The sequence below is a fragment of the Felis catus genome, chromosome C1 (genome assembly GCF_018350175.1).
Source record: "Felis catus isolate Fca126 chromosome C1, F.catus_Fca126_mat1.0, whole genome shotgun sequence".
Classification (NCBI taxonomy): domain Eukaryota; kingdom Metazoa; phylum Chordata; class Mammalia; order Carnivora; family Felidae; genus Felis; species Felis catus.
This window is the reverse complement of record NC_058375.1, coordinates 97,169,523-97,197,520: the sequence shown is the minus strand read 5'-3', so window position 1 is coordinate 97,197,520 and position 27,998 is coordinate 97,169,523. Positions and strand designations below refer to the sequence as shown.

At 39.0% G+C, this 27,998-nt stretch overlaps 1 protein-coding gene and 1 long non-coding RNA gene across 4 annotated transcripts in view; one reads left to right on the top strand and one right to left on the bottom strand.

Moving 5' to 3' along the window:
* PTPN22 (protein tyrosine phosphatase non-receptor type 22) overlaps window positions 1-27,998 on the top strand; it is a 60,343-nt gene that overhangs the window by 9,909 nt on the left and 22,436 nt on the right. For 2 of the 3 annotated variants that reach the window (XM_019837643.3, XM_003990480.5), the window contains exons 2-13: window positions 2,995-3,103; window positions 3,381-3,457; window positions 3,616-3,711; window positions 4,148-4,186; window positions 5,983-6,054; window positions 6,171-6,230; window positions 7,292-7,434; window positions 7,942-8,008; window positions 9,035-9,112; window positions 11,688-11,774; window positions 26,893-26,966; window positions 27,105-27,910. In XM_019837643.3, coding sequence (XP_019693202.2) covers window positions 2,995-3,103; window positions 3,381-3,457; window positions 3,616-3,711; window positions 4,148-4,186; window positions 5,983-6,054; window positions 6,171-6,230; window positions 7,292-7,434; window positions 7,942-8,008; window positions 9,035-9,112; window positions 11,688-11,774; window positions 26,893-26,966; window positions 27,105-27,910 — 1,708 coding nt within the window. The remainder of the gene's footprint in view (window positions 1-2,994; window positions 3,104-3,380; window positions 3,458-3,615; window positions 3,712-4,147; window positions 4,187-5,982; window positions 6,055-6,170; window positions 6,231-7,291; window positions 7,435-7,941; window positions 8,009-9,034; window positions 9,113-11,687; window positions 11,775-26,892; window positions 26,967-27,104; window positions 27,911-27,998) is intronic. The other variant, XM_019837646.3, reaches the window with a different exon arrangement.
* Window positions 2-27,118, bottom strand: LOC109502538. The gene is made up of 4 exons (XR_006582880.1): window positions 26,987-27,118; window positions 11,861-11,922; window positions 1,244-1,353; window positions 2-285 (listed from the first exon to the last, which is right to left on the bottom strand). It is a non-coding gene; the product is annotated as an uncharacterized LOC109502538 (long non-coding RNA).

Sequence of the window (27,998 nt, the reverse complement as noted above, 5' to 3'; positions counted from 1 at the left end):
CTTTGGTGCAAAAAAGTGATTTTATTAAAGCATGGGGACAGGGCCCGTGGACAGAAAGAGCTACCCTGGGATTGTGAGGAGTGACTGATTCTATACTCGGGAGTTGGGGGAGGTAAAGGCAAGGGGAAGTTTCCAAAGGTGTTTTCATCTGCTAGGATCCCGGAGGCCTTGGTGTTGTCAGGTTAAGATTGTTTCTCCCTCTAGCAAAGCATGCACATTAAGACGGTAGGAGGCTTCTAGAGAAATGTTCCACTGTGCCCGCCGCAAGTATTTGTCCATGGGCTGCTGGTAATAAGGAAATTTAATTTTATTCACCATTTCCTTCTGTCTTTGTTTCCCACATCACTACCACCAGAATAAATATATCCCATCACTTCTAATTTCTCTCAACTCTATACCCAGATTTTCACTCCACATTTTCAGTTATTCCCAGGATTTTTTTTTTTTTAATCACACTTTTTGTCATAGCCTCACATTTTAAGTATCTAAAGTTGATCTCCTTGGTTTACTCACCCCACTTTGGCTATTGCTTATCTACCTGCTCACTTACTTGACTATTGGACAGCAGCCAAATCCCCACATGTTTGGCTGGCAAACTGGAGCGGATTGGAGGCTTGGAATAGATCATACTGACTTGTAGTTGTAGGCATTGGGGAACTACCTTGAGAGACAGCCCACCCTGATTCCCCCTCTCTCATCTAGCACAGCGGGGGGTGGGGGGGCAGATTGGATTTATCCGGCTCTGAAATGTAACTTATGCTATGTCTTCTATACCATGAGGAAGTCCTCCAAGGCAAAGATATTCCGGTCTTGTGCTTTCTTTTTCTTTTTCTTTCTGTTCTCTTTTGGGAGTGACCCTAATCCATTTATTAGTAATTAACTCACTAGTCGATGAGAAGTACCTGAAAATGGCTCTGTCCTGATTTCTACTTTTACGGCCAGGACCTCAGTTTTCCTGTCTTGAAAGGAAAAGGATAGTATAGACCATAAACCAAATGCACTTACTATAAGCTTATCAAGCTTGCACAGAATCTGGTTGGTCATGTGTTTCAACCAATCAGGGCCCAGGAGGGATGCTGGCCCTGTTTCTTGTTCTCTCAGCAACTTTCCCCCGATTTCTCTTGTTGGTATTGTGAATGCATATCCCAGCGTTGCGGTTGGCAGAGAAATGCCTTCTGCCTTTGACCAACCCTTTCTCCCTCAACTCCAACCCACCCCCATGGCCATACTTTCTCTTTTATACCCTTTTGCTGTCTACTCTCAAGGCTCCTCCTTTTCTGGTGAGGTGGATCAGTTCTTCCATCCTACTTCCGCTCTGTTTTGTTCTCTGTTGGGGGTTTTGAGCCCCTGGGTCTGGTAGGGAGAGTAGGGGAATTAAAAAAGGCCTTCACAGTGCTCTGAGCTCAAGGTAAGATATCTAAAAACAAAACAAAACAAAAAACAAACAAAAAACAACAACGACAAAACCCAACTTTCACACTTACCAAATTAGCCATTCCACAGGCCTTTCCTATGTGATGTTTTGCTAAAAGAGCATGGTCTCCTTAAGTCATCCAGGAGGATGACTGCCGGAGGAGGAATGAATGGGAAGAAAAAGTCATCCTGTTCCATTGTTGAAGGCGGCAATCGAAGGAGCGAAACTAGCATAGGCTGATGAACGCACGTGCGCATGTGTGCACGCAAATACACAATGTCTCACACACACAATCTTTATCTGTGACATTTCACCAAATTAACAGAGGCGCATCTTACCAAGAAAAGGGCTTTTTGCTTATAGCATTCTCCCTAGAAAACATTCCACAAGCAGGCAAAACAAAACAAACAAGTAGAAACAGTGTAACAGGCCCTGTGGATGCACAGGCTCAGTTCTGGAAATTTCGAAAAGGAGCAGTTCTGGGACTTCACATCTTTTCAGCAGCTCTGGAATCAGTGGCAGCCTGAAAGTGAGCATTCTTTTTAAAAAAAATTTTTTTTAACGTTTATTTATTTTTGAGACAGAGAGAGACAGAGCATGAAGAGGGAGGGGCAGAGAGAGAAGGAGACACAGAATCGGAAGCAGGCTCCAGGCTCTGAGCCATCAGCCCAGAGCCTGACACGGGGCTCGAACTCATGGACCGCAAGATCGTGACCTGAGCTGAAGTCGGATGCTCAACCGACTGCGCCACCCAGGCGCCCCAAAAGTGAGCATTCTTTAGTGGATAAGAGCAGAGACAGCTGAAAAAGTTGGTGTAACTTGAGTGGAAATTAAAAAAAAAAAATTTTTTTTTTGAGAGCTTGCACGTGTGGGGTGGAGGGGCAGAAGGAGAGGGAGAGAATCTTAAGCAGGCTCCCCGCTGGGTGTGGAGGGCTCTGCAGGGCTTGATCTCATGACTGTGAATTTAACTAAGGACATGCCACAGGCACATGGGAGACTATAAAAGATTTCCACTCAGGGTGCCTGGGTGGCTCAGTCAGTTAAGCGTCCGACTCTTGATTTCAGCTCAGCTCACGATCTCACAGTTGTTGTAAGATTGTTGTTTGTTTGAGGGGTCAGCTTGCAGTTTGGGTCATATAAAAAAAAAAAAGACTGCTTCTGGGACTGAAACTTTTGAAATTTTGCTATATATAGAGAGATTTTATTTGGCTTAAGCTCCATTTCTACTTAAAATAGCCCTGTAGTAGCCGTAGAGAAGGTAAACTTTTAATATTTGACGTTTGTGTGGAGCATATAGTTTGTTTTCAAAAAGACATTGGCTTTTAAAATATTCACTAGTTTCACCTCTAGGTTTTAGCTATTTGTGGCTCAGCTGCAGTTAAGTGTGATCTTTTCACTTCTCCAAACTGAAGTCTGCTGACCTTATGCTCAGGGGCTCTGTCCTGAATTGGAGGTAGTTCTAGAAGATGCTACAAGGGCAAAAGTGGACTGTTTGGGCAAAAGAGAAGGAAAGGTCTCTACAGAGAGAGCTTCTTACCTCTTTTCTCTAGGAAGATTTAATTTTTGGAATTTTATTACAGTGGCTGAAAAGACAATCCACTAAGTACAAGGCAGACAAAACCTATCCTACAACTGTGGCTGAGAGACCCAAGAATATCAAGAAAAACAGATACAAGGATATCTTGCCCTGTAAGTTTTTGTTTCTCCCTATAAATTTGTACCTTCTCCCAAATCCAGTCATTCCTATTTTTACCCATTGCCTGCTGTTCCCAATCCTGGTACAATGCTTTGACAAATGAGTTTGTACTATATACAACCACAAAAGAACATTCACTCACTCACTCACTCACTCACTCACTCATCAAACACTTTTGCACAGCCACTATTCACATGCTAGTTTCTGACTTACGGTAAGTCCTCTGACTAAGTCCCTTTAGTTCTAATATGTCCATCTTTTGTATTATAGATGATCATAGCTTAGTAGAGCTGTCTCTGATAACCTCAGATGAAGATTCCAACTACATCAATGCCAACTTCATTAAGGTACACCCCATATTCTATAGTTTTCTAGGTACCTTAAAAGGGGTTGGGATACTAGACCATATTTCGTTAGGTACCTAAGAAAGAGGTGGAGGGGATTCTAAACAAGAAGAAAAGGATATTATCTGTAGTCATCCCATATAATTTCTGTTCCCCTTTAGGGAGTTTATGGACCCAAAGCTTATATAGCCACCCAGGGACCTTTGTCTACAACTCTCCTGGACTTCTGGAGGATGATTTGGGAATACAGTGTCCTGGTAAGGGCAGAAATGTTTTTGTTACTATATTCTCTAGTTTTTAGAGATGGAGGGAGGAGGGTATCAGGGTATGTGACTGAGGTTTCCTTTGTATTAAAATCAGTGCCTTTTTGGGTCAGTCACTAGAATTTTCAGTGTTCAGGCACATTTTTGTCAAAATCACAAAGTCACCTTTACTCAAGGAAATGAAAGTTCTCATCTTGACAGCCTCATTTGTTAACAAGAATTTACCGATTTGAATAGAGAAAAGGGAAGTAAGGACAGAAAGAAGGGTAGGAGCAATATTTTAAAATTTATCAAAATTTCTGTTTTCTTTTTTGTTCAATAACAAGAAAAAAAAGACAAAACAGAAAGAACAATGACTCTGGGACCCGTGTGTTAACTGCTTTTTCTAACTGTATCAACGCTCAGGTTTCTATTTATTTCATCCCCTCAGATCATTGTTATGGCGTGCATGGAGTTTGAGATGGGGAAGGTGAGTTAAAGGAAAGAGAAGGGGGAAACTTGGTTGCAGAACTTGCCTTAAGTGTGCCTACGTAAAAATTATTCTGGGATGCCTGCGTAGCTCAGTCAGTTAAGTGTCCGACTTCGGCTCAGGTCATGATCTCACGATCCGTGAGTTTGAGCCCTGAGTCAGGCTCTGTGCTGACAGCTCAGAGCCTGGAACCTGCTTCAGATTCTGTGTCTCCCTCTCTCTCCGCCCCTCCCCCGCTTGCACTCTGTCTCTCTCTCTCTCAAAAATAAATAAACATTAAAAAAAAATTATTCTCATCTTCTAGCTTTCAGTTTGGGAATGCCAAATGACTCTCAAGTATTTTTTATTTACCTCTAAGAACTCCTTTTGTCCATTTGCCCAGGCTCTATATTTTTAAGTAAAAAGAAGGTATGCTTTTAAAGTAACAATTCATCTTCCCATTTTTATTAATCAAGCATCTTAAATGGCAGTCAGCACTTCTAACCCTGTGCTGTCCAACAACATGACATCCACTAGCTGCATGTGGCTATCAAGCAGTTGAAACATAGCTAACGTACCCAAGGAACTATTTAATTTAATTTAACTTTATTTTATTATTTTAATGAGTTTAAATTTAAAAACTCAGTTTTCCAATTCAGTGATTGGAGAACTTTAAGCATGATTTGAACAACTTAGGTACGTGAATCTTTTTCACCTATAAATTTTATGAACTCTAAATGGAAATTAAATGTTCCGATGAAAATTTAGTGGATTAATTGAGATATACTGTAAATATAAAATGCACACCGGGGTCTGAAGACTGAGATAAGAAATGTCAAATATCTAATATCTGTTTTATCCAGATTACATGTGTTTTGATCGGGCTAAGATATATTATTAAAATCAATTTCATTTTTGACTTTTGAACGTGGCTATTAGAAAACTTAAAATTGAGTGTGTAGCTCACATCTTGTTTCCATTGGAGAGCACCTGTCTTACCTACTGTTGACATTCACAGTTCAGTTAAAACCAAGGAATTTGGGGTTTCACTTCGCTCGTGCAGCTTTGTTTTAGTAGAGGTGATTTCTGTTAATCCTTTCGAAATAGAGCAGTCCCCTCCTTATTCGCGTGGGATGTGCTCCAAGACCCCCGGTGAATGCCTGACACCAACAACAGTAACGAACTGTACACGCACCATATTTTTGCCTATACGTACATACCTATGGTGAAGTTTAACTTGTAAACTAGGCATATTAGGAGATTAACAACAGCAATCATAAAATAGGACAATTGAAGCAATATACTATAAGTTGTGTGAATGTGGTCTCTTTCTTTCTCAAAATATCTTATTGTACTGTACTCACCCTTCTTCTGATGATGATGTGAGACGATCAGATGCTGACACAAAGGAAATGACGTAGGTGTTTGTGATGTAGGGTTAGGCTACTACAATACTTAGTATTGCCAACAATACGTCCCAGACGGTAGGTACCCGAAAGGCTGAAACTGGTAACTGTAACCATGGAAAGCAAAGCTGTGAACGAGGGGGGGACTACTGTGCTGAAAATGCCAGATCCCTATTTCTACTTTTTCAGACTTCTAGGAAGTCTGTAATTTATATATCCTTTAGTGTTTTCCCTGTCCTTGGAGATTCCAGACCACCATGATGTTGGGGGCGAAGCCCAAGGGGGTAGGACATTGCTAACATAAGGTGAAGGACACAGAACCTGTGTCTCCCTCATTGAGAGTGGGTTTTTTTACCTAGGAGAGACTAGAATATATGGAGGGAAATCATTACATTCTGTTTTGTGTAACAGAAAAAGTGTGAGCGCTACTGGACTGAGCCAGGAGAGCTACAACTGCAAGTTGGCCCTTTCTCCATATCCTGTGTAAGTATGATGGCTGCTTCCATTGCGGCTGAGCAAATGCTCCAGGATCTACTTTATAGAGACTAGTTTTTGAATATTAGTCTTTGAAGTAACTACTATTTTAATTTACTTCTTAGGAAGCTGAAAATAGAAAATCTGATTACATAATCAGGACTCTAAAAGCCAAGTTCAATAGTGTAAGTATAGAACAGGAGTGGTAAACTCAAGAGCCTACAGAGACAGAGGTAAAAACATGTATGTGGGGCGCTTGGGGTGGCTCAGTGGGTTAAGCATCTGACTTTGCCTCAGGCCATGATCTCACAGCTGGTGTATTCAAGCCCCAAATGGGTCTCTGTGCTGACAGCTCAGAGCCTGGAGCCTGCTTTGGATTCTGTGTCCCCCTCTCTCTCTGCCCTTCCCCTGCTCATGCTCTGTCTCTCTCTATCTCTCAAAAATAAATAATCACTAAAAAAAATAATAAATAAATTAAAAAAAAAAACATATGAGGGGTGCCTGGGTGGCTTAGTCGGTTGAGCATCCGACTTCGGCCAGGGTCATGATCTCATGGTTCATGGGTTCAAGCCCCACATCGGGCTCTGTGCTGACAGCTCAGAGCCTGGAGCCTGCTTTGGATTCTGTGTCTCCCTCTCTTTCTGCCCCTCTCCTGCTCATGTTCTGTCTGTCTCTCTCAAAAATAAAATAAACATTTAAATAAATAAATAAATAAATAAATAAATAAATAAATATGTATGTATGTGTCGCAGGCTGGGCATAAGACAATGGGGAGTAGTTGGGCCTTTGATGTATATGCAAAAGAGACCTTTGGTGTAATCTCTGCTCCACAATCTATTACACACAATGGCACACATATAAAATGATAATATCTGTAGGATGAATAGAGGCTGTGCAGTGAGTAGAGACTGGGAATTGAGAGCTCACACTGCCCAGTCTCTCTAAGGCAAAGGGGTTTAATATACCAGCATGCCTGTGACCCACCTGAAATACACCAGTCGTAATATCTATCTCCTCTTGTGTGTGAGTGGGGCAGATAGGGACAGACCAATAGTCAGTGACCTGAAATCACTTTTAATTGTTCTCAGAAGGCATGTGGGCACCAGAGGCCTATAGGAAAGGAAGCAGCATAAATTGCCAACAGGACAGAGATGCTACTTAGGAGGTCAGAGTAATCTTGTGCTAGAATGAGGTGGGGTCCTAACGCTGAACCCTCCTTTTATTCTGGCTATTTTTTTTTTTATAGGAAACTCGAACTCTCTACCAGTTTCATTACAGGAATTGGCCAGACCATGATGTGCCTTCATCCATAGACCCTATTCTTGAGCTCATCTGGGATATGCGTTCTTACCAAGAGGATGACCATGTTCCCGTGTGCATTCATTGCAGGTATGATGCTGTTCTTTGAACTTTCCACCCAAAACCAACCAAATGTCATAGCCTGGCCAGGACTCCTGCTGAAACTGAAGGAAGACTGACTGTTGGAATTTATGCTGGTACAGGCATGTAGCATATAGGCTCTTGATACTAGTCTTACTTTCTCCAGTTGATTAGAAAGGAATGAAGCTGAGACATGAAAGTGATAGGAAGAGAAAGGTCGGTAGCAGAAACAGACCATAATACAGTCAACCTGAGCATTAAAGTAGTATTTTCTGACAAGTTACTCGAGAACAGTGCCGCTCCAGACACCCTTGCGGGTGAGAAGTGGCCGAGGATCTGTCCCGAGGCTCAGTGTGTGCATGTGGCAACCAAGAGACGTGCTCTGGGAAATGGGGGGTTTAGAACGTTTTGTTGCCTCTCGGTTACTTCTTCCTCAATATGCTGGTGAAATTTCCCAGCTACTGTCAACAATCCAGTCTCTGCAACTGTATGTGCCACTGTGATCTTTCCTTTCAGTGCCGGTTGTGGGAGGACTGGTGTGATCTGCGCTATCGATTATACCTGGATGTTGCTAAAAGACGGGGTGAGTTTCTCTCCGCAGGCGCTTCCCGTTTGCCTACCCTGTTACATGCAGACTTAGGAATTGTTTGGTTCTTCCAAACACCTATTTCCATGACTCCTATTTTCTAGAATATTCACTTGTAGACTCACTTTGTCAGATGATTAATTCAGTCCCTAAGTTGGTGGTCCTCGAAGTGTGGTTCCCAGAGAAGCAGCATCAGCATCACCTGAGAACTTGTTAGAAACGCAAAATCTTGGGCCCTACCTTGGGTGAACGGAAGCAGAAACTGGAGGTGGGGGCCCAGCAAGCTCTCCAGGTGCTTCTGATGCTTCTGAAGCGTTTGAGAATCACAGCCCCAAATTACACAGGTACCCTTCCTTTATCCAAATGGCTGTAATGGATGGACTCAATCTACCCCAATCAAGCCTTGTGTTCCAATCTATAAATCATTAAAAAAAATTTTTTTAAATGTTTTATTTTTGAAAGAGAGAGAGAGAACATGTGGAGGAGGGGCAGAGAGAGGGAGACACAGAATCCTAAGCAGGCTCCAGGCCCTGTCAGCACAGAGCCCGACGCGGGGCTCGAACTCACAAACTGCGAGATCATGACCTGAGCTGAAGTCAGTGCCTAATGGACTGAGCCACCTAGGTGCCCCTAGAAATCATTTTCTTAAAGTCTAATAATAGGAAGTGAGAAGTGTGAAATATGGGCTTTAAACCTATCTGCCAACTTCTTTTATTTCATAAAATTCTCATATTTGCTCACCTACCCAGGCTCCACCTTCATTATATGTTTAACTTCAGACATCTGGTCACCCCATGTGAAATCATTCTCAAGAGTTTCTTCAGTCTTTTCTGGGGAAAACACCAGGCTTTAAATCATGACACAAGTGAGGAGAAATCTCATTCATTTTAAAGACGCATTCTTTTTCTGATATGATCTTGTGTTAGGACAACAGATGCCATGGGGGTAACAAGACCGTGAGAAATAATTTATTAGCAAAGCTAGGAACAAAGGAATAAGATATTGTTTCTCTTTATTTGATAGATCATTCCTGAGAACTTCAGTATTTTTAGTTTGATCCAGGAAATGCGAACACAAAGGCCTTCATTTGTTCAAACTCAGGTATGCAACTATTGTGAATGGATGGTAACATGTGTCTGGGTCTTCCTACCTCTCTCGGTTTCATAGTAAGGCATCCCCAAATAGCTGATTTTTAGCTATAACACCAATTTACTACTAAGTGCATGAGTCCACTTGCATTTCCTCAAACTCTGAATATATCAATATTTTTCCTACATCCCTGGCTTTGGTCACATTCCTCTCATTCCTTGTATTCTACTGTCTGTGCAAAAAATATGAAGAAACTCAGTAACTTTATGTTTCTTACAAGGGATGTTGAAAAAATTCAACAAGCTCTTTGACGTACTCAAGATATAATACCTGGGTCAGGTTAACTTGCTGGTTTGATTCATTTCTGAAACCAGAGAAAATCAGAGACATGTAATTTCTACTTCAGGAAGTGGTAACAGAATCTGGGGAATGCATTTTATATACTCATTTTTTGATTTAATTAAAAATAAAAATAAAATCAACCATAATCCTATCACCTAGAGGTAGCCACGATTATTATTGTTCTATAGTCTCTCCTGATCCTTATTGTGTGCAAACTTAAAAAACATAATTACAATCATACTATACATATGATTATATATGTATCACAATATACATGTATTATATATACGGATCACATATATACGGATCACATGTATATGATCACAATATTATATGCATCACAATACATTATATGTATATATATGTATGTATGTACATATGTATATATGTATCACGATATTTTAATCCACCCCAAATTACTCATGCCCCTTCATTCCATTCAGATGCTCTTCCTCGGTTTTGTCCTCTCCTCTCCCACTCAAGCTCCGCCTTCTCGATGAAACATTCCCAGCACAGATCTCTCACTCTCTACGATGTTAATTTCACCCAGATTTCCGCGCCAATCGTTTTACCCACATTTCTAAATAAATGGTCTCCATCTTTAAGATGGAGTTTGGCATTCCTCATTCCTTATTCACCAAGTGTTTACTGATATTTATTAAGCAACAGACACTTTCACACAATTTGGTACAACTAATTTTTGCTGCTTAAATAGCAAGACCTTCAAGTGTTTAAAGCACTTACAAAGTGAACTTGCACGTAGATTTGGAGGTAAAATAATTGACAGCAACAGTTTAGATATTTTCATCTAGCATTTGTGAATGGGAGGGAAAAAATGAAGAGCTATTATAATATAAGCCTTCTGTTTGGCCCACACAGGTTTTCCACTAATAGCTAGTGGAAAAAAAACTTTTTTTTTTTCATGTGTTGACTGTAGGTGTTTCTATATTCAGCTTGTAAGGGAAAAAGTTTCTGTGAAATGTAAGCATTGGCTGGTTTAGTGCTACCAGACTTCAAAGAGGGCTGATCCCTGTAAATGTATAAAGATTCCAGGAGGTTGCATCCTAGTTGTCTAATATCACACTGTGAAACTGCATCAAGAAATACAACCATACCCCATTTCAGAGAAAGTTCATTTCAGGCCTACTTGTGAGAGTCGGAAGACAGCCGAAACGATTTTAAGTTAGCCTTCCCATGCTGGCACTATCAGCAACTAGCTGAACAAATACCTTACCAGTTGTAGCTGCTTTTTCTGACACCACGCTAACCAGGAAATAACCACTGTAACCAGCTGGGTGCTTCCTGTCTGATTTTTCTCTCTTCTTAAAAAAATAGAAGAGTGTACCAATGGATGTGTTGGGTGATAGACTCTATTGTTCTCCTGCTAAAATTGTAATTGGCAAAGGTTGTGCTTTATTTGTATAGAGTTGTGTAAAGTGTCAGGGGAAACCCCGTTTAGGCTCTTTCAGATGAAAAGTAGATACAAAATCAAGTGCTTGATCAAGTATGGCGGCAGAAAACTCCCCACAAACCTTGTAATTGTGGTGGTCTCATTTTCTATGGTGAAATCCTTTTACAAGCACAAATTTCCAAACCCTTCAGTGCTCTACGTCGCTTCAGTATCTCTGCTAGGAGACCGTTTCAGCAGCTTGATCCAAGTGCACTAAACTAAGAGTCAGAAGATTCAAGTTCTAATTCAAGTCTGGACCTTACTTCTGAATGACCTTGCACAGTGTGAACAGGAATAACAGGCTACCTACTTTACAGATCAATTGTGAGGGTCAAGTTTGAGAATACATATTGAAGCCATCTGTCTACCCATCAACCACAATTCTATCTAACTTTTTCTGGAAAAGATGAAGGTAACTGACAAAAAAAAAAAAAAATGCATCCAGGATCCAATACAACTTTTAAAATGTAAGCAAGGAAAATAGAACTGGAGGGATGATGGTGGACAGAAAGATAAGTGAGAATGTGGAGTAGAACATAAAACATGCTGGAAGGCCCTTCCTTGTATATTTAGAGGTAGACGATCAAATATTTAGCTACGTTTAGCAGCCTAAAAGCGCTTTGCAATCTGAAATGGGCCACACAAATATAAGGGCACTACAATTAAACTACTGTTAATGATCTTCAGATCTGCTACACTAAGATTTGACTGATGTGCATACTCCCAAACTCTGGTTCTGTATTTCACCAAGTTTTTTGTTTGTTTTCCCTTGTTCCGGTTTGTGATGCTCTGCAGGAACAGTATGAACTGGTCTACAAGGCTGTATTAGAACTATTTAAGAGACAGATGGATGTCATCAGGGGTAAAAAGTCAGGAACAGAGGTAAACATTAAACTTGATATTTTGTCTCTCTTTCTTTTTCATATTTGATTTTGGTCAAGGGATCTCAGATTAGTTGTCGAACTTACCTAATGATCCATTGTCACAAGTAAATGGGACATGGGGTGCGTGGGGCTACGCTGCCGATCTCCTGTGGAGAAGGACAAATTAATTGAAATACTCCAATGTAGAAAATGAATCCCTTGGTTCACCTATGGTATACGATTTTCAGCGAAATTTAGAAACCATAGGAGTGAGTGACAGGGCAAGTGTATATTCTCTTTCCACGTAAATAGCTGTGTGGCCAGTTAAAAGTGAGAGTGACAACCCTAAAGTGAATTCAGAGTTGAGTACTGATGTGAATTTTCAGGTTCTTCTAGCTGCGTTTTGATTGCGTATGCCTCATCAAATTTTGTGAATATTTTAGAGCATGTAGAGGATTTTCAGCTGAAGGTCTTAAGGTATAAAAACAATTATGATTTAACCAAATTCCAGTTAAGAAATATTGAGCATTCTAGGATATGCTATTTTGATCTCATCATGAAAACTGAGAAGTCAAGTACTTGTTCTATATAGTCACAAAGTATTAGGTTCTGAACAAACTTTAGGAAGACAAAATTACTGTTTTACCTTGCAAGGGTATATTTAGTTACATATACATATTAACTTAATTTTTAATATTAAAAATTTTTTTCAACATTTATTTATTTTTGAGACAGAGAGAGAGAGAGCGAGCACGTGTACACACAAGTGGGGGAGGGGCACAGAGAGAAGGAGACACAGAATCTGAAGCCAGCTCCAGGCTCTGAGCTGTTTGCATACAGCCTGATGTGGGGCTCAAACCCACGAACCGTGAGATCATGACTTGAGCCAAAGTTGGAAGCTTAACCAATTGAACCACCCAGACACCCCTGGATTCTTAACCTGAAAATATTCACTGAGGACCTACTGTTATCACAGTATTAAGAATACAAAGTATGTAAGACATGATTCTGATGGTAACTCCTGTCAGTTGAACGCTGAATCATGAGGAAAGGAAAGAAAGCCAGAAAAACTGTTGAGGCTTGAAATGGACTAAGTAATCCTATTGTTAGTGTCAACTTCAAGGAAAAACAATGTGGTAGAAGGACATGGAAGTAAGAATATAGTTTTGTTAGAAATTGCTACTTGTATCCTGTTTATGTCTACTTCGTTGGCTAGTATTCCCAGGTTAAATGATAGAGGCGATTATGGACAACCGAATTTTAATGGAAAAGATTCTCATGTTTCACTATAAAGTGTGATGCTGACTTGGAGACATTTGTTTGTTTGTTTATACCTCTTAATCTATTTCACCCTTTCTGCCACAAGCCTCCCTTCTGGCAACCACCAGTTTCTTCTCTATAGTTAAGAGTCTGTTTTTTGCTTGTTTATTTTGCTTTTTAGATTCCCCATATCAGTGAAAGCATAAGGTATTTGTCTTTCTCTGTATGACTTATTTCACTTAGCATAATACTCTCTAGATCCGTCCATGTTGTTGCAAATGGTAAGATTTCATTCTTTTTTGTGGCTAATATTCCATTATATATATATAGTAATATATGTATTATTACATGTAGCTGTCCAGTTTACACACACACACACACATATATATATATATATATATATATATATATATATATATATATATATATATCTCACTTCTTTATTCAGCTATGGATGGACACTTGGGCTGCTTCCATAATTTGGCTATTGTAAATAAAGCTGCCATAAACATAGGCATGCATATATCCCTTCGAATTAGCGTTTTTATATTCTTTGGGTAAATACCCAGTAGTGTGATTACGCGATCAAATGGTAGTTCTATTTTTAATTTTTTAAGGAACCTTCATACTGTTTTCCATAGTGGCCACACCAATTTATATTCCTACCAACAATGCACAAGGGTTCTCTTTTTGCCACAACCTCTCCAACACATGTTGTTTCTTGTGTTTTTGATAGTAGCCATTCTGACAGGTGTGAGGTGACATCTCATTGTGGTTTTGATTTGCATCTCCCTGATGATTAGTGATGTTGAGCATCTTTCACGTGCCTGTTGACCATCTGCATGTCTTCTTTGGGAAAATGTGTATTCACGTCCTCTGCCCATTTTCTAATCTGATTTTTTTTTGGTATTGAGTATATAAATTCTTTTGGATATTAACCCCTTATGGATATATCATGTACAAATATCTTTTCCCTTTCAGTAGGTTGACTTTTTATTTTGTTGAGGATTTCCTTTGCTGTACAAAAGCTTTTCATTGTAGTGTAGTCCCAGTAGTTTTATTTTTACTTTTGTTTCCCTTGCCTGAGGAGACATATCCATAAATATTTTGCTAAGGCCAATGTCCAAGAGATTACTGTAAGAGATTACCTATGTTTTCTTTTAGGATTTTTATGATTTCAAGACTCGCGTTTAGGTCTTTAATCCATTTTTACTTTATTTTCTTATATGGTATAAGAGAGTGGTCCGGTTTAATTCTTTTGCATGTAGCTGTCCAGTTTTCCCAACACCATTTACTGCAAAGACTGTCATTCCCCATTGTATATTCTTTTCATCTTTGTCATGGATTAGTTGACTATATAAGTGTGGGTCTGTTTTTGGGATCTCTGTCTGTTCCATTGATCTATGTGTCTATTTTTGTGTCAGTACCATACTGTTTTGATGAATATAGTTTGTAATATATCTTAAAATCTTGGATTGTGACACCTCTAGCTTTTTTCTTCTTTCTCAAGGCTGGCTTTGACTATTTGAGGTCTTTTGTAGTTCCATACAAATTTTAGGATTATTTGTTCTAGTTCTACCAATTGCTACTGGTATTTTGACAGGGGCTGCATTGAATCTGTAGATTGTTTTGGGTTGTATGAACCCAAGCGTTAACAGTATAAACTCTTCCAATTCATGAGCATGGTATATCTTTCCATTTGTTGTTGACATCTTCAATTCCTTTAACTAATGTCTTATAGGTATAGGTCTTTTACCTCGTTGGTTAAATTTATTCCTAGGCATTTTATCCTTTTTTGGTGCAATTATACATTTGACTGTTGTTTTTTAATTGTTTAAAGAGAGTATTTATTAATTTCTATTTTACTAGGAAATTTTTAGAGAAAGAATGTTGAAGTCTGTCAATTGCATATTTTTGCACTCATGGAATGATCACATGGATTTTCTCCTTTAACCTATTAGTACAGTCATATCATTGGATTTGGTGGTATCAACCCATCCCTGTACTCTTAGAATTGACCCTTCTTGAACAAAAGATATTCTTTTAATGTGTTGCTAGAGTATGTGGACTAATATTTTATTTAGGTTCCAGAAAATGACAATACTCAAATTTAGCCCAGTAGCAGTGTCATGGCTCCAGGTGAGTTGCCTGAAGTGGGCCTTTAGTCAGTAGATGGGAACATAGGAACACAGCTCAAACTCCCATAGAGGGAATTGGTTAAAGTTCACTAAAGAGGATTTCTGTTTCTGGGAAGATCAAGTGGACATACTTTTTCCCCCCTATTCCTCCCACTAAGTGCAACTGGAAACAACTGACATTATAAATAAAACAACTCTAAGAAGGTTCTGAAAGATAGAAAGAAGTCAGACTAGCTAGGGACTTTGGGACCTGAGGAAAGACATGATGATAAGTTCCTTGGGTTTTCTTTTGCCTCATTTTTGCAGACTTGGAACTGAAAGTCAACAACCTGGAAATGCCAATGGTACAGACAAACAAAACAAAACAAAACAAAACAAAACAAAACAACAACAAAGCCTGCTCTGTCTAGGCAAAGGATCAGTAAAGGGGCAGTCCAGCAAGATAGAAAACTTTTAGATAATCATTACTCTCCTTTAGTCAACACCACAGAAAATAATGGCCCCTAACCCCACCCATGTCAGCAAAGGGGTACTGAGTGGGGTACTAGATTCCCATCTCCCTTCCTTCCTTCCTTCCTTCCTTCCTTCCTTCCTTCCTTCCTTTCAGGTTTGTTTATTTATTTTGAGAAAGAGAGCGAGCACAAGCAGGTGAGGGGCAGAGAGAAGGAGAGACAGAATCCCAAGGAGGCTCCACACTGTCAGCACAGAGCGCCATGCGGGGCTTGAACTCAGGAACCATGAGATGGTGACCGGAGCTGAGATCAAGAGTCAGATGCTTAACCAACTAAGCCACCCAGGCGCCCCCTAGATTCTCACCTTTCTAAAACCGTAGTAAAGTGCTGAAGTGGCGTCAGAGAAGATCAGGTAAAGAGCAAAGACTTTCATCCCCATTGGCCTCCATGAGAGCTTCCTGCAGTGTCAGTGGAGACCACATGGGGAGCCTCTCCTGATGTGTCTCTGCTTGGGTGTCAACAGAGGCTCAGCGAGCAAACTAGGGGAGGTCAATTCTATGTGGCAATAACAAGGCAGTAATGAGGCAGCACCTTTCCTTTCCCCTGTCAGAATGGAGTTAAAAATAGAAGAACCCAGTTAAAAGAGGATTAACTAAGATCCAGAGCCTCATAACGATACAGAAATGTCTAGGGTTCGATTGAAAATTACATGTCATACCAAGAATCTAGGAAGACCTCAAACCAAATGAATGAAAGACAATCAATAGATGACAATACTGAGATGATAGAGATGTTAGAATTATCTGACAAAGATTTTAGAGCAGCCACTGTAAAAATGCTTCAATGAGCAATTACAAACATGCTTGAAAAGATTTTAAAAATGGAAAATCTTGGGGCACCTCGGTGACCTTTCGGTTAAGCGTCTGACTTTGACTCAGGTCATGATCTCACTGTGTGGTCAAGCCCCACATTGGGCTCTGTGCTGACAGCAAGGAGCCTGGAGCCTGCTTCAGATTCTGTGTCTCCCTCTCTCTGTCCCTCCCCTGTTTGTTCTCTCTCTCTCTCTCAAAAACAAACATTAAAAAAAATAATAAACATTAAAAATTTTTGAAAAAAAAAAGGAAAGTCTCAGCAAGGAATTAATAAAAGGGTTCAGCAAAGAAACAGAAGAAATAAAGAGGAACCAAATGGGAATTTTAGAACTGAAAAAGGTAGTAACTGAAACAAAATAGCTTAGTAGATAGGCTCAAAAGCAGAATTCAGGGTACCTATAGAAAAAAAGAACTAATGAACTAGAAAATAGAACAATAGGAATTTCCCAGCCTCAACATCAGAAATAAAATAGACTGGAAAAGAGAACAAACAGAGCCTTAGGGAATTAAGGGACTATAACAAAAAAACTAGCACTTGTGTCAGCAGAGTTCAAGGAGAGGGGAAAAAAGTCAAGGCAAAAAAAGAACTTAAAGACTCATCACATTTGGGCTGCCTGGGAGGCTCAGTTGGTTGAGCGTCTGACTCTTGATTTCGGCTCAGGTCATGATCCCAAGTGTCATGGGATCAAATCCCGTGCTGGGCTCTGCACTGAGTACAGAGCCTGCTTGGGATTCTCTCTTTCTCTCCCTCTGCCCCTCTCCCCTGCTCATACTCTCTCTCCCTATCAAACCAACAACAACAACAACAACAAAAGATACATCATAATGAAGCTGCTGAAAGCTAAAAAGGAAACTTCTATGAAGCAGCCAGAGAAAAATGATCTTCACTATAGGGGGAAAACAATTATAATGACAGCAAATTTGTCATCAGAAACCATGGAGGCCAGATGGAAGCAACATATATTTCTCCAGTGCAGAAAGAAAATAATTGGCAACTCAGAAACTCACATCCAGTGAAAATACCCCTCAGGAATGAGGAAGAAATCAAGACATTCTCAGATGGAAAAATAAACAAACAAACAACAGCCACCAAAAAACTAAAAGAATTTGTCTGGGAGACCTTGCATATAAAAAAAAAAAATGGCAAAGGAAGTTTTCTAAACAGAAAGGAAATGATGAAAGAAGGAAGGACATGATATGCAAAATCATGAGTAGATGTAATAGGTTTAATTTCTCTTCTTGAGCTTTCTAAATTGTTGGATGATTGATGCAAAAATTATACAGTCTTATGTGGTTCCAAATGTATTAGAGGAAGTATTTAAGCCAATATAAACAGGGAAAGGTTACGGACGTAAAGGAGGTGAGGTTTCTGTACTCGAACTAGTGAAATGATAACACCTGTAGTCTGTGATAGGTTATATGTATATAATGTAATACCTAGAGCCACCACTACAGAAGCTATACAAAGACATACCTTAAAAAACACTATAGGTAAATCAAAACGAAATTCTAAAAAATGCAGGAAAAAGAAAAGAGAAATGAAAAACAGAACAGAAAACAAGAAATAAAATGGCGGACTTAAGCCCTAACATGTCAATAATTATGCTAAATGTAAATGGCATAAGTATACCAATTAAGAGAAAGATTGGGGGGTGCCTGGGTGGCTCAGTTGATTAAGCATCCGACTCTTGATTTCGGCTCAGGTCATGATCCCAGGGTCATGGGATCAAGCCTGGCGTCGGACTCCATGCTGAGCATGGAGCCTGCTTAGGATTCTCTCTCTTCCTCTCTCTCTCTCTCTCTCTCTCTCTCTCTCTCTTCCCCTCCCCCCTGTGCCCCTCTTCCCTGCTTGTGCACTCTCTCTCTCTTTAAAAAAAAAAAAAGGAGAGAGAGACAGATTGGCAGAGTGTATTGAAAACATAACGACTATATGTGTCTATAAGAAACATGCTGCAAATATACAGGTTGGTTTAAAGACTGGAAAAAAAAGATACATCATGTATTCATATAAACAGGAATGAAGGAAATCAGTAGAGTAACTATATTAATACCAGATAAAGTAGACTTCAGAGCAAGAAAATTATCACAGGCAGGAAGGGACAATATATAATGGTAAAAAAATCAATCCACCAATAAGTCATACATACATAGCAGTCCTAAGTGTGTACGGACCAAACAGAGCTACAAAATTTGTGAAGCAAAAATTGACAGAACTGAAAGGAGAAATAGACAAGTCTGACAATAGTAGAAGACTACAGTACCCTTCTCTTAAGAATTGATAGAAAAACTCAATAGAAAATCAGCAAGAATACAGGATAACTTAACAACGCCATCAGTCAACAGGATCAAATTGATATTGATAGAGCACTCGAATCAACAACACAAGAATACACACTTTTTTCAAGTGCTGATGGAACATATACCAAGATCAATCATATTCTGGGCCATAAAACAAGCTCAAACATTTAAAAGAATTTAAATCATACAGAATGTATTCTCTCTCCACAGTGGAATCAAACTAGAAGTCAATTAACAGAAAGATAACAGGAGAAGATTCAAACACTTATAAACTAAACTACATTTTTCTAAATTATCCATTGAGTGAAAGAGGAAGTTTCAGGGGAAATTTAAAAAAAAACACATTGAACTGAATAAAAATGAAAATACAACATATTGAAATTTGTGGGACAGAGCTACAGCAGTATTAAGAGGGAAGCTTATAGCACTCTGAATACAAACATTTGAAGACAGTAAAAGTCTCAAATCAATAATCTGACTTCCCACTTTAAGAATCTAAAGGGGGGGGGGGCGGGAAGAGTAAAAAAAAACAAAAACCCAAAGAAAACAGAAGGAAAGAAATAATGATTGGAAATTGATGAAGTGAAAACAGAAAAATAGTGGAGAAAAGAGCTGAAATGATCAATAAAATTGACAAACCTCTATGATGGCTGATTTTTTTTTTTAAGAAGAAAATAAAAATGACCAATATCAGGAGTGAAATGGGATAGGCCTACAGGCTCTGCAGACATCAGAAGGATAATAAAGGATAATAAATACAAATGAACCTGACCACTTAGACAAAATGGATTACTTCCTCAAAAAGAAAAACCAAACTATCACAGCCTACTCAACATGAAATAGATCATTTGAATAGCCCCATCACAGTTAAGGAACCTGAAGTCATAATTTTAAAACTCCCAAAAAAGAAATCTCCAGGCCCACATAATTTCACTTGAGTATTCTACCAAATGTTTAGGGAAGAATTACCACCAATTTTACACAATCTGTACCAGAAAATAGAAGAGAAGGAAACACTTTCCCCATTCATATTTTCTATTGTGGTAAGATATATCATTTTATCACTATGGAAAAAATTACCATTTTAACCATTAAAAAAAAATTTTTTTTTTTAACGTTTATTTATTTTTGAGACAGAGAGAGACAGAGCATGAACGGGGGAGGGTCAGAGAGAGAGGGAAACACAGAATCTGAAACAGGCTCCAGGCTCTGAGCCATCAGCACAGAGCCTGACGCGGGGCTTGAACTCACAAACGGCGAGATCATGACCTGAGCTGAAGTCGGACACTTAACCGACTGAGCCACCCAGGCGCTCCCGTTGTAACCATTTTTAAGCGTACAATGCAGTGGCTTTAAGTATCCTCCCTATGTGTGTGACCATCACTCCTATTTATTGCCAGAAGTTTTTCATCATCCTAAACAGAAACTCTCCACGGTCCCTACCCCAACCCCTAGCAACTTCTATTCTACTTTTTGTTTCTATAAACTTGCTTATTCTAGGTACATCAGATAAGTGGAATTGTGTATTTATTCTTTTATATCTGGCTTATTTCATGTGGCAAGTTCTTAAGGTTCATCTATTTTTTTTTTAAGCATGCATCAGACTTTCATTCCTTTTTATGGGTTTACAATATTCAATTGTGTGTACATTCCACATTTTGCTTATTCATTCATCCACCAATTGACATTTGGATTGTTTCCCCCTTTTGGCTACTGGGAATAATGCTGCTATAAAAATTGATGTGCCAATATGTGTTGAAGTCCCTAATTTAAATTATTTGGGGTATATACCCAGAAGAATCCAGGAATTGCTGGATTCTACAATAATTTTAGGTTTTGTTTTTAAAGGTACTACCAAACTAATTTTTTACAGTGGTTGCAAATTTTATATCCCCACTAGCAATGCACAAGAGTCCCAATTTCTCTACATCTTTGCCAACACTTGGTATTTTCTGTTTTGTTTTGTTTTGTTTAGATAATAGCCATCCTAATGGATGTGAAATAGTATCTTATGGTTTGATTTGCATTTCCCTCATAACTAGTGATGTTGAGCATCATCTTGTGTTCTTATCGGTCATTGGTATATCTTTTTTGTACAAATGTATATCCAAATCCTTTGCCTACTTTTTTTTTTCAAATTTGTCAAATTGTGGTAAAATACACATAAATTCACCACCTGAACTCATTGTAGGTGTATGATTGAGTGATACTATGAACATTCATTTTGTTGTGCAGTTATGACCATCATCTCTTCCCCAAACTCTTTTTATCTTGAAAAACTGAAACTTTATACCTATTAAATAATAGCTCTCCATTCCTTCCTCCCCCCTACCCTCTCCACTGCCCTTAGTAACCACTATTCTACCATATCTGTGAATTTTACCACTAGGTACCGCTTATCAGTGAGATCACATGATATTCGCCCTTTGGGTTTGGCTTATTTCACTTAGCATAATGTCCTCGAGGTTCATCACTATCATAACGTGTCAGAATTTCCTTCCTTTTTAAGGCTGAATAATATTCCATTGTATGCCACGTTTTGTTTCTCCATTCATCCATTGGTGAACAGGTGGTTTACTTCCAACTTTTGGCTATTGTAAATAATACTGCTAAAAGTATGAGTGTATACAGATCGTTTTGTGCCCTGTTTTCAGTTCTTTGGGGTATATATGCAGAAATGGAAATGCTGGATCATATAATTCTAATTTAATTTTTTCATATAATTCTAGTTTAATTTTTTGAGGTACTGCCATACTAATTTTTACAACAGTGCACCATTTTACATTCCCACCAGCAATGTCCAAGGGTTCCAATTTTTCCACATCCTCACCAATACTTGTTATTTTGTTTATGGTAGCCATTCTAATGGGTATAAAGTAATATCTCATTGTTGTTCTGGTTTGAATTTTCCTGATTAGCGATGCTAAATATTGCTTCATGTGCTCACTGGCCATTTGTATACTGTCTTTGGAAAAATGTCTGTCAAGTCCTTTGCCAACTTTCGAATTGGGTTTTTGTTGCTGTTGAGTTTTAGGAGTTCTCTATATATTCTGGATAGTAATCCCATGCCAGATATGTGACTTGCAAATATTGTCTCTCATTCTGTGTGCTGCCCTTTTACACCGTTGATTATGTACTTTGATGCACAAATGTTCTTAATCTTTTCATAAAGTTCAATCTTTCTATTTATTATTACTGCTAGTACCTTTGGTGTCATGTCCAGAAATCATTACCAAATCTAATGTCACGAAGCTTTCTGTGTTTTCTTCTAAGAGTTTTATAGTTTTTGTTCTTATGTTCAAGTATTTGATCCATTCTGAGTTAATTTTTATATTATGTTGTAAGGTAAGAGTCAAACTTAATTCTTTTGGGGGCACTTGGGTGGCTCAGTCAGTTAAGTGTCCGACTTGGGCTCAGATCATGATCTCACGGTTCATGCGTTTGAGCCCCACATTGGGATCTGCACTGACAGCTCAGAGCCTGGAGCCTGCTTTGGATTCTGTGTCTCCCTCTCTCTCTGTCCCTCCCCCACTCACAATCTGTCTCTTAAAAATAAATAAATGTTAAAAAAATGTTTAGGGGTGCCTGGGTGGCTCAATCAGTTAATCATCGACTTCAGCTCAGGTCATGATCTCATGGTTTGTGGATTCGAGCCCTGCGTTGGGCTCTGTGTTGACAGCTCTGAGCCTGGAGCCTGCTGCAAATTCTGTGTTTCCATCTCTCTCCGCCCCTCCCCCACTCACGCTCTGTCTCTCTTTCTCTCTCTCTCAAAAATAAACATGAAAAAATTAATTAAAAAATGTTTAAAAACTTCATTCTTTTGCATGTGGATATCCAATTGTCCCAGAGCCATTTGTTGAAAAGAGTCTTTTCTCCATTGAATGGTCTTGGCACCCTCACCAAAAACCAGTTTCCCACATATGTGAATTTATTGCTATGCTTTCTATTTTATTCCATTGGTCTTTATGACTGTTCTATGGCAGTACCATGCTGTTTTATTACTTTACCTTTGTAGTATATTAAAAAAAATTTTAAACATTTTTATTTATCTTTGAGACAGAGAGAGACAGTGCAAGCGGGGAGGGGCAGATAGAGAGGGAGACACAGAATCCGAAGCAGGCTCCAGGCTCTGAGCTATCAACACTGAGCTCGATGGGGAGCTCAAACCCACAAACCATGAGATCATGACCTGAGCTGAAGTCGGGTGCTCAACATACTGAGCCACCCAGGCGCCCGTCTTTATAGTACATTTTTAAAAAGTAAGCTCAATGCTCAACGTGGGGCTTGAACTCATGACCCCAAGATGAAGAGTTACATACTCTACTGACTGAGCCAGCCAGGTGCTCCTGTAGTATATTCTGAAATCAGGAAATAGGCGTCCTCTGAATTTGCTCTTCCTTTTCAAGATTGGTTTGGCGATTCAGGGTCCCTTGAGATTCCATATGAATTTTCGCCTGGATTTTTCTATTTTTTGCAAAACACCATTGGGATTTTTATAGGAATCTAATGGAATCTGTAGCTCACCTTGGGTAATATTATTATTGTAGCAATATTATGTCTTCCTATGAACAAGGGATGTCTTTCATTTATTTATGTCTTATTTAGTTTCTGTCAGCAATGTTTTGTAGTTTTTAGTATACAAGTCTTTCATCTCCTTGATTAAATTTATTCCTAAGCCTTTTATGATGCTAATATAATCAGAACTGTGTTCTGAATTTTCTTTTCAGATTGTTTATTACTAGTGTATAGAAAGGCAAGTGGTTTGGGTGTGATGATTCAACCTTACTGAATTTGTTTATTATTTCTAGGTTTCTGTGTGCATGCGTGGAATCTTTCAACATATGAGATCATATCATCTGCAAATGAAAATAATGTTACTTCCTCCTTTCCAGTTTTGGCACCTTTTGTTTTTCTCTTGCCTAATTGTTCTGGCTAGAATTTTAAGTACTAAGTTGAATAGAAGTGGTAAAAATTGGCATCCTTGTCTTATTCCTCATCTTAGGGAAAAGCTTTTAGTTTTTCACTGTTGAATATAATGTTAGCTGTGGGTTTTTCATACATGGTCTTTATCATGTTGAGGACACTCTCTATTATTCCTAGATTGTTGAGTGTTTTTATCACGAATTTTGTCAAATGCTTTTCTTCTGCATCAACTGACGTGATCAGATGGGGGTTTTCCCCTTTATTTTATTAATTTGGTGTATTATCTGGGTTGATTTTTGTATGTTGAACAATCCTTGCATTCTGGGACTAAATCCCACTTGGTCATGCTATATAATCCTTTTAATATGATGCTGAATTCAGCTTGCTAGTATTTGGTTGAGGACTTTGCATCAATAATCATAAAAGATATTGATCTGTAGTTTTCTTTTTCTTGTAGTATCTTTGTGTGGCTTTGGTATTAGCCAAAGGCTAGGTAAATGCTAGCCTCATAGAATGACTTAGCAACTGTTCTCACCTGTTCAGTTTTTTGGAGGAGTTTGCATTAATTCTTCATTAAATGTTTGGTGGAAATCAATAATGAAACCATCTGGTCTTGGACTTTTCTTTGTCAGAAGGTCTTTTGATTGATTACTGATTCAATCTACTTACCAGTTGTAGGTCTATTTAGATGTCTCTATTTCTTCTGGAGTCAGTTTTGGTTGATCATGTGTTTCGAGGAATTTGTCCATTTCATCCAGGTTATACAATTTGTCAGTGTACAATTGTTCATACTATTGTCTTGTGACATTTTTTATTTCTGTAAAATTGGTAGAATGTATCTAGTTATATTTCTGTAATTTGAGATTTTAGTAATTTGAGTCTTCCCTCTTTTTTTCCTTAGTCTAACTAAGGTTTGTCCCTCTTATTGATCTTTTCAAAGGATCAATTTTTGGTTTTGTTGATTGTATCCACTGTTTTCTTAGTCTCTATTTCATTTATCTCTGCTCTAATCTTTCTTTCCTTCTGCTTTCTTTGGGTTTAGTTTGTTTTTTTTCTAGTTCCTTAGGTATGAAGTTATTGATTTGAGGTCTTTCTCCTCCCCCTCCTCCTCCTTCTCCTTCTTCTCCTTTTTTGAAAGAGGGAAGGGCAGAGGGAAAGAGAGAATGTCAAGTAGGATCCACACCCAGCACAGAGCCCAATGTGGGGCTCGATTTCACAACTGTGAAATCCTACATGACCTGAGCAGAAATCAAGAGTCAGACACTTAACTGACTGAGCCACCCAAGTACCTCAAGATCTTTCTTCTTTTTAAGAATGGGTGTCTATAGCTATAAATTCCCTCTGAATATCACTTTCACTGTATCTTATACATTTTGGTATGCTGTGTTTTCATTCATTTCTAAGCATTTTCTAATTTCTGTTGTAATTTCTTTTTTGACCCATTAGTTGTTTAATTTATAGACATTTGTGAATTTTCCAGTTTTCCTTCTGCTATTAATTTCTAGTTTCAATCCATTATAATTGGAAAAGGTACTTTGTATGATGGCAATCTTTTAAAATGTATTAAGACTTGTTTTGTGGCCTACCATATGGTATATCCTGGAAAGCGTTCCATATAAATTTGGGAAGAATATGTATGTTGTTAGGTGGACTGTTATATACGTGCTGTTAGATCTAATTGACTTATGGTGTTATTCACGTCTGCCCTCTATTTCCTTATGATCCTCTGTCTGATGTATCCATTACTGAAAGTGGGGTATTAATGTCTCTAATCAGTTTACTAGGCTTTCTGTAACAAGTATCACAAACTGAGGAGGGCTTAAAACAAATTTATTTTCTCAAGGTTCTGGAGGCAGGAAGTCCAAAATCAAGGTGTCAGCAAGGCCCTGCTTTCTCTCATAGCTCTAGAGAGCCTTCCTTGTTTCTTTTTAGTTTCTGGAGTTTGCCAGCAATCTTTGGCATCCATTGGCTTGTGGGTACATTGCTCCAGTCTCTGTCTCCATCATCACATGACATTCTCCCTGTATGTCTCTGAGTCTCTGTTATATGTTTTTATAAGGGCACAAGTCATTATGATAGGGCTCACCCTAATCCATCTTGACTAATAATATCTGCAAAGACTCTATTTCCAAATAAGGTCACATTCACAGATATCAGGGGTTGGACTTCAACATCTCTTTTTGAGAGTCATAATTAAGCCCATAACAGGTGGAATCTGATGATTGCCAATGACATTTAAAAATATATTTAAACATCTCTAAAATCAGGATATATTTCACAAATTGATGATATCTAAGATTCTGTGTGACACATTTCATAATGTGATAATGGCTATGAAGGAAAAAAGATCGAGAGAGGATGACGAGTGTGTGGGAGTATGATTTGGGGTTGAGTGGTCAGAGAAGACTTTCTTATGCAGGTGACATTTAAGTAGAGAATCATTCCTTAGAAAGAGCCAGACATGCAAAATCTGGGGCCAAGAGTATTTCAATTAGAGGGAATAGTAAGTGGAAAAGCCTTGAATTGGAAACAAGTTTGGTACACTTAAAGAATGGCAAGAAAACCAATATAGCTGGAGAATAGTAAGGAAGAAAGAGGTAAAAATAAGTCTGAGGGCCTAATGAGCACTTATTAAAATTAAGAGTTAAGATGATGTAATTTCTGAAGATAGGGTGTTCTTGAGAGTGAAATTACTCCCAAAGACATTTTAAAACTCCCATATTTGATGCTAGTTTCTATAACACTATTATTCCCTTTTTTTGGATCCCTTTGACCTCAGTATGTGAACAAGTTCTTGTTAGGTTCAATATTTTAGAAACTCAATATTTTGGAAATCTTTTATGTGAATTATTTAAATACTTTATGCTTTCTGAAAACTAACTTCTCAACTTTATGAATTTAAAATACCTCATTGCTGAGGTGCCTGGGTGGCTCTGTCGGTTAAACGTCCGTCTTCGGCTCAGGTCATGATCTTGCGGTTCATGAATTTGAGCCTGATGGGCTGGTGAGTTTGAACCCCATATAGGGCTCGCTGCTGTCCGTGCAGAGCCCTCTTCGGATCCTCGGTCCCCCTCTCTGTGTGCCCCTCCCCCACTCGCATGCTTACCTCTCTCAAAAATAAATAAAACTTAAAAAAAATAAAATATCTCATTGCCATTTCTTCACCAACAACCAATGTCTTATTTTTCTTGAAGATTCAAGCAAAGTATTCAGTTCTTGAGCAAAATCCCACCCTAGAAGCAGAGTCTTATTCTAATTTACCAAAAAGGTGAGTACAATTTTACGCACCTCAGCGTTATCTAATTGTTTGGGGGAGTGCAAATCTCATGCGTAGAACTCATCGTGATGCTGGGAAGAGGCCTCTTTGGGGTGCTGCGGTACCATCATTGGTTTCTTTTTGTTTCAGTGGCATAAAAGAAGCAAAAATGGTGAAGCAACAGAATAAACAAAAGATAAGGCTGAAAAGTGCAGACGCTTCTTCCTTTGGCCCCAGAACTCCTGAAATAAGTGAAAAGGAAGGGTTAGTTTTACACCCTGCTGAACAGAGCAGTTCGTTTGACATCTTGGAGCTAAATTGTGGTTGTAACAAAAATGCTGACACAACCGAGAAATGGGAGCCAAAGGCATTTCCAATAGTTGGGGAGCCTCTTCAGAAACATCAGAGTCTAGACTGGAGCCCCGTTTTGTTTAATTCCAAACCTGCAAATGTAGCAGGGGGATATTTCAACTCAAAGGGGCCGATAACGCGGGCCAAATCAACTTCCTTTGAACTGATGCAGCAAAGAGACACCAAGGAGCTGGATATCGAGGAGAATGTTTTGTGTTTGGAACCTCAACCGCACAACTCTCCTCTTGGGCGGGCTCGAAAAGCGATGCACGTTTCTTCAGCAGAACTGAATTATTCACTGCCATCTGACTCTCGGCGCCAAACGGGCAATGCCTCTAATGCAAAGCAGCAGGACGCTAGTGCTGTTCAGGTGCATTCTTACATGTCCTTGGAAGATCCTTTCTTTTCATCATTGTCACCAAGTAGCACTGGTTCTAAGATGTCTCTTGATTTACCTGAGAGGCCAGATGGAACCGCTTTGCCTCGTTCTCCACTGCCCGCGTCCTCCACAACCCTCTTCTCTTGCTACAATTCACATGATTCTTTAGCACTGAGTTCTCCAACTGGTCACCCTCCACCCCTGGACCAAGAGACAGCAGTAGTCGGTAAAGTATTTCTGAAAGTGTGTATAACATTTTAGATTTCACTTCGTTTCTATAGAAGATTTGGTTTCTTCTCATCCCTGCACACCCC